Source organism: Mastomys coucha, unplaced genomic scaffold (genome assembly GCF_008632895.1).
Source record: "Mastomys coucha isolate ucsf_1 unplaced genomic scaffold, UCSF_Mcou_1 pScaffold20, whole genome shotgun sequence".
Taxonomy (NCBI): domain Eukaryota; kingdom Metazoa; phylum Chordata; class Mammalia; order Rodentia; family Muridae; genus Mastomys; species Mastomys coucha.
Genome location: NW_022196903.1, coordinates 73,079,814 through 73,087,236, shown reverse-complemented (window position 1 = coordinate 73,087,236; position 7,423 = coordinate 73,079,814). Strand labels below are relative to the sequence as shown.

Sequence of the window (7,423 nt, the reverse complement as noted above, 5' to 3'; positions counted from 1 at the left end):
AGGCTACCCGTTTGCTGAGCTTGGTCAGGGTGGGAAGCCGCAAGACAATTCCATTCATTTGTCAAGACAAGACACATGAACGAACTTACACAACATAGAACAAAAACCAGGAGTTTCTCCTGAAAGAAACACCGGGAAGGTAGAACCTCAGTATGGCCTGCCTCTCCTGTGCTATACCTCTGCCTCCTGGGAGGTCCCATTTGCTCTCCTACTCTGCCTACTTGATCTATAAAAATAGAAAATTTTATCAAATCTTTCTTCTTAACTCTAACTCCCCTTCCCTGAGAGAAGCTTTTAGATCCTGCACAAAGATCGCTTCTTTAGACAGCTTATGGCCCATTCTTATGGGACGGAATGAAGAAAAAGATTCTGACTTACGCAACACTCTATGCGCTGTGAGCAGCAGGATGGCAGGTGTCTTCACAGGTTTTCCCCTGGGACCTCTCCCGGTCACTAGATGCTGGGTTCATCCAGCAAGGATCCGTACCTCAGGCCCCACGTTGAGGCGCCACCTATCCCATCCTGCAGGACTCAGTTATTTGGGGGGTCAAGGAGGACCATGCCTGTAAGGAGAATGGGTGAGAAAGAAGGAGCGAGACCAAGCAAGTGGTTGTCCAGGTCTGTTTAATGAAGGCTGAAGGCCAGGTTATAAGCGCACAGAAAAAGGAAATAGGGAGGGACTGAGGGGGATCTGATTGAGGCACAGAAAGAGGAAGAGGCATCTGGGGCAGATCCTGACTGCAGGCCTGAGACATCTTTTGGTTTTTCTCAGAATGCTGTTTCCGTATAAACAGCTCCGGGTGTTCAGACAGGATAAGTCAGCAGTTTCCCAGGGTGGGGGGTGTTTGGCTCCCAACACTGCTACATATTTCAGTTTCCTGACCCTCTGTACCTCTCTCCTGTCCCCTCCTGTACCTGATCCTGCCTCCTTTTCCCTGCCCCTCTTCTCTCCTTCTCAGGTCGCCCTCCCTCTATCTCCTGAGATCAACCTATTCCCCCCTCTATGTTGGACTGAAGCATCCACACCCTGTTCTTCCTTCCTCCTAAACTCCATATGGTCTGTGGATTGTATTGTGGGCATTGTGTGCTTTTGGGTTTATATCCACTTATCAATGGGTACATAACATGTGTGTTCTTTTGTGTCTGGGTTACCTCAGTCATGATGATATTTTCTAGTTCCATCCATTTGCCTGCAAATTTTATGATGTCATTGTTTTTAATAGCTGAATAGTACTCCATTGTGTAAATGTACCACATTTCCTGTATCCATTCTTCTGTTGAGGGACATCTGAGTTGTTTCCAGCTGCTGGCCATTATAAAAAAGACTCTGAAGAATAAATAAGCCAATTTAAATAACCCTATTTAAAAATGGGGTACAGAGCTACATGGAGAATTCTAAACTGAGGGATTTCAAATGGCTGAAAAGCACTTAAAGAAATGTTCAACACCCTTAGTCATTGGAGAAATACAAATCCAAACAACCCTGAGATTCCATTTCACACCAATTAGAATGGCTAAGATTAAAAAAAAATGCAGGTAACAGCAGATGCTAGCATGGATGTGGAGAAAGGGGAACACTCCTCCATTGCTGGTGGGACTGCAAGCTCTTACAACCACTTTGTAAATCAATCTGGTGGTTCTTCAGAAAATTGGAAATAGTTTTACCTGAAGACCGAGTATACCACTATTGGAACTATACCCAAAAGATACTACAACATATAACAAGGACACATGCTCCACTTTGTTTACAGTAGCCTTATTTATAATAACTTGATCTTATAACCTTCTACATCTTCTTATAGTGATAGGCAGGTAAGAACATGCCCAATTGACATGGCGCCAAGTTTTAAATTTTATTATGAACATTAAACATTCATTTAGGTAATGGTTAGATCAGCAGGAGAAAAGTATGTCATCCATATTATGAATGACCTTACTGTATGACCTTAGGAATATTAACCAGCATTGGCTCAAGTGATTTCTGTTCTAGTTGCAATTGTTTTTGTAGTTGAAGTTGGGCTTTTTTAAAATTTTTGACCCTACAAAGAAACCATTGATCAATCTATGATCTATGTTGTTTTTCATGATGTGAGGGAAAACAAAAAACAAACACAAATCAAACAAGCAAAAAACCAACCAACCAAACAAACCAAAATCCCCGCCAAAACCAAAAAACCCTGAAGTTTCAGAACAAGTGAGACCTAACACATACTGCAGGTGGCAGAGTCCTTTCTCATTCCTTAGAACTTAGAATATATCAAATGCTGCTCTAAGCTCTGAGCTTGGCCAGACCTGAGCAGCTTTAAGGTCCAGGGTTCTGGAGGGCTTTGAGTTCCCCTCAGATACAGTGAGAGGGTGAGCCCTCTGCATGGCTGGGTAGTCACCAGGAAGCTAAGTGGCTCTGGCTATGAGGTCCAGTCCAATGTGCTGCCAAGACCTGCTGAGACATGTTCAGCTACCAAGATGTGTCCAACAGAAAATTCCCCACCCCCTTTTTGTTCCTACTGAGACAGTCCAGGCAACGCAGTATTGTACTCCAAATTGCTAAATAATTGACAAGGATTTTATCTCCTTTTTCATGAGTTCTCTTTGTATTGGCTCCTGTGTATATAAAGTTGCACGGTGGTTGCTCTGAATATTTTTTCCTTGGGAACTTATCAAACATCTTAATAGTTATACAAAATGCCTTGTCTCAAAGGACTAAGGGTCATTTGAAGGGTAGTATGGGAACATAATACAGTAGAACCTTCCTAAAATATATGCATACATAAAGGCAATCTAAATGAAATCTCCAAATAGTGGAGGAGACAGACCCCCAACTGGCCACCTCTTGTCACCAAATAAAGATTCCAGACCATGAATGGGTTACATGTAATTGGCTTGTTGGTTAAAGGGGTCCCATAGGAATCCCCAAACAATCCATATTGTTTGCAGGACTATAACTTGCTCTCCAAAAACAGACAGCAAGGACCAATTGCTGAAGACAACACCTACACAATTCACTGAACATGAAGAAGCCAAGCCGGTGCCTACATAAAGCCTTCAGTCTCATATTCTAATGAAATATCACCTCACCCACAAACTCTTTGATCTACACCAGTGTCTTGCCTGCAAGATATGCTAGGGCAATGGTGGCACAAAGCTTATGGGAGTAATCAACCACTATCTGATTTGGTTTAAAGACCCACTGTATGAGATGAAACTCATATGTGACACTTCTTGGATAACCATGAACCTGAGATTGTATAGCCTGAGTACCTAGTATAAAACCAAAACACTAGTGTTCTAAACAAAAGAGACAAAGAAATGAAAATATGTAACAATAAAATTACTCCTAATGATATTTTGCTATACTCATAAATGAGTGTTTCTTTCAGTTATCATCCAAGAAACTTCCTCTTACTGTGGATGAAAAGAAATAGAGACCCATACAAAGCCAGACATTAGGCAGAAAGTGAGAGACCTTGAACCTTCAACCCTAAATGGGATATCTCCATCATATCCTTCCTCTAGAGGCTCAGGAAAATCTGAGGAAGAAGAGGAAGAAAGAGTGTAAAAGCTAGAGGGGATGGAGGACACCAGGAAAACAAGGTCCTCTGTATTAACATGAACAAAGCATGGATAGATCTGTACAAGTCTGTACCAGGTCTTTTGTATATATATATATAATATGCATATATATACATATTATATGTATTATGGCTTCCACTTTAGTTTGTTTATTGGATTCTTGAGTATGCAAATGAGTGGGCCTATTTATTTATTTATTTATTTATTTATTTATCATCCTGATAGCATCTTCCCTTATCCCTCATCTCCTCCCAGTCTCACCCTTACAAATCCCTCTCTCAATTACCACCCACTTTTTTCACAGAGATGGGGAAACCCTCTTGGGTACCACCTCACTGTGGAACATCAAGTCTCAGTAGGTCTAAACACATCCTCTTCCACTGAGGTCCAACTATGTAGCCCACTTAGGGAAAGGTGATCCAATGTCAGGAAGCCATGTCAAAGACAGCTTCTGCTCCAATTGTTAGGGAATGAACATGAAAACCAAGCTCCATGTTTTATCAAATTTTGTTGCTGTAGTTTTTGCTTTATCTTACTTTATTTTATTATTACCCCTTGGAAGTCTATTTAATGGGAGTGGATCTGGGTGGGAGAGGACTTGGGGAGGAACTGGGAAGAGGAGAGGTACAAGAAATCTTATTAGTATTATATGAAAAAAACTATTTTCAATTAAAAGAAAAAAATAGAAATTCTGTATCTTATTTTGCATAATGAAATAGGTCAAGATATTAAGAAAAAAGGAAAATATTTTCTGTGCCTTTGACCTGGGTTTCTTTTCCTTCCTTTATTCCTGATATGTATAGATTTGGTCATTTCATGGTATCCTGGATTTTCTGGACAATTTTTTTTGCCTTTACTATTTTTTCCAATTTAATCTTTTTCTTGACAGAGTGTGCATTTCCTCTATCTTGTCTTCAATGCCTGAGATGTTCTTGTTTATGTTTTTTATTCCATTGGTGTTTGCCTCTCAGCTTCCTCTTTGTGCTTCTACATTTTTCTTTTTTAGTTTTCCCTCAGTTTGATTTTATTGATTCTAGTTTCACCTTCATGTCTTGAACTGTTACCTTCATTTCATTCCATTGTTTTTCTTCTCATATACTTCATTAAGTGATTTTTTTCATATCCTCTCAGTGTTCTTTGAAAATATTCATAATAGCTATTTTGAATTCCTTTTCCTGTGTTGCAGGTATCTAGTCATTTTGAATTCCTTTTCTTGTGTTGCAGGTATCTAGTCATCACGCTTTGGGATGATTGTCTTTCTAGGTACTGAAATCTTGGCTTATGTTTGTTAGACAGGTGTTCCATTCTTTGGATTCTGTTACCCTTTGCAGTTCTTAGGAGAATGTGGTCATTGTGTATTGACTGGTTAAAAAAATATATGTTCAGCTTTTTGCTGTTCTCTGATCCTAGGATCCTGCTGAAATAGAAACATACCTCTTAATGCTCCTGCTTGGCATCTCCTTGTTGGTGAGCTACTTGCAAGGTGAGATCCTGGCAGTTAGGAGCTGCTGATGGTAGACAGAAACCTGATTATCACAATGTGTTGTGTTTGGGGAAATGATGCTTGAGTCCTTTTATTCCCATACTTATACATTTTCCCTTTCCACCTGATTTGAACATTATAGACCTCATTCTCCCTCTTATTTTTTACTTTCTTCATTCTTCCTCAAGTTACTTGTCCTTTGCATCCTCATTTTACCTCCTTAATACTGCAACATTTTCAGTTTCTTATGCTCAATTGTTCATGACCCTAAGTGTAGATTGAAAGTTGGGAAAGCAAAGTTCTTGATAGGATGATAACAATGAGAAAATGGGAGGACCTGCCCATCCATGTGTGGTTGGCTCAGGTAGCCTGCATCATGTCTCTGATATTCATCATTATGGTCTGTCTATTCCCAGGATTTGGAGTGGAAAGTCCCCTAAAGTTTGCTGCCATGAAGACATCTCTTTCCAGAGGACTGTCGCATACAATACAATCCCCATTAGTGATGATTTCTTCTTCAGACCCACAGGCACCATGCTTGAAGCTGACCTTGAGTAAACCTCTTACATTTTGTTTTGCCTTTCAGCTTTGCTATGTGTCAAGTGTAAACATTTCAATTCTACCAGGAATTGTGTAAAGCAGCCAGGACACTGTATAACCAGAAGAGACCAAAAGTGTCTGTTATGGACAGTTACTTCAGGTATGTGCCATCTTAGGAGTCTCAGAGTGATCAAGCCTGTCCTTGTGGAGTACAGCCTTCCTCAGATATGTGGCCAAGATGGAGAGTGTGGGAGAATATATTACTATATAAAAATAGGAAAGGGTTCCCTTTCTCTAGTATTGACTGGTTTGGTAGGCCAAACAAATAAATCAATGATGATAAAAGGTATATTTTTGCAGGTTCTTTCAGTGGCCCCCAGGCCTGTCTAAGTGGATATAATCAGGAATTCCATTTAGTAGTTTTGTAAAGAGAGTACTCTCTATGTGTAAATTTTTTAGATGAATGATTGACCTGAGATTCTGGATCTTCTCATTAAAAAAATCATTGATTCCTTCCAAAATATTTATGTTTTACCTCTTCCTTTTCTTACACTGCAGGTGGAGTTCTCAGTTATGGGGCCCAGACATGCTGGACTCACTGTGTGAACACATACATTATTAGAGAAAAATTGAAAGTGGAATATAAATGTTGTAATTCCATGTCTTTGTGTAACCAAATTTAAAGGCCTGGTCCTGGTTTGTCCTCTTCTACTTAGGTAAGCCCTTATCCCTTCCATGTGCTTTTGTAGACTCACAACACTGGGCCATCAATGTGCAGACCCTGGTGCCTCTCTCTTGGCATCAGGTGTTTATATTTGACAGTTGAATTGTCACTCTTTATTTCTAGGATTCTAGTTTCCTTACTTTTATTCCTCCACCCTTTAAGCATTAACTCAACTATAACATACTGTACCCCCTCTTCTCTTGATTGTTGTAGAAATTATTTAATCCCAATCCAGTGTTTCTACCCTGGCTTTGACCACTTAGTTTCCAGATAAAAAACACACACAACCTTTATATTTACAATAAGTCTTAAGTAGCACAAGAGCTTGGCAGATACCTACCCTCTATGCTCTTCAAATCTACTTTCCTATTGATAATTCCTAGTTATTTGTAGCCACCATGGGTTACTGGATTCCTGAAAGGAAAGATGGGACTAGATGGGAAGGACAGTGAGAGAAGCAAGCAAAGAACCAGCAAAATGAGACCAAGACAAAGGTTCTGATCAAGGCCCAATGTTTACTTAGGAGTCTGAGTTTATAAAGGGAGAGGACCCATCCCCCTCTATTCCAGGATCTTGTTGCCTTATCAGCATCTTGATGCTTTGTCTGGAAGACAGGCTTAGCAGCTCAGCAGGTCTGCAGCTTTCAAGAAGCTGCAGACTTGTCAGAACAACAGGCCTCACCTAATTCAGAAGACTCCATCTTAGGTGGGCTAGCTACCTATGGCATAAACAAGGTCTGATTCAGCCTACTCCAGGCTGGGGTAGGGCACAGTTATTATTTACTATGTTTCATAACTCTTAACTCCAACTGGCCAGCCTTCAGGGCCATATTTTCATGGCTTATCTATCCCATGGTGGCGTCTCTTTCTCCACCTTCTTTCTTTTCTTGGTTCTTCTCGGACCTCAAGCCCAGGAAACCTAAACCCCACCTATGTCTCTTCTGCCCAGTGACTGTTGGCATCTTTATTTACCAATAAAATAATTTGTGGCCAGCGTCACATGTCTATGTGCAGACTCCAGGTCTTGGGGACCTGCACTTAGCATTTTAATAGCAGCAAGACCATATTGTTGCCCCTTTTTACAGTAAATTGTTCTGACTAACAAAT

At 40.4% G+C, this 7,423-nt stretch overlaps 1 protein-coding gene across 1 annotated transcript; it reads left to right on the top strand.

The window, feature by feature from the left end:
* The first annotated feature begins 354 nt into the window (after window positions 1-354).
* Window positions 355-6,276, top strand: LOC116099935 (secreted seminal-vesicle Ly-6 protein 1-like). The gene is given in 5 exon segments (XM_031384029.1): window positions 355-395; window positions 4,757-4,794; window positions 4,951-5,037; window positions 5,640-5,753; window positions 6,152-6,276. Coding segments are annotated over 5 exon segments (405 nt in total).
* Window positions 6,277-7,423: the final 1,147 nt, after the last annotated feature.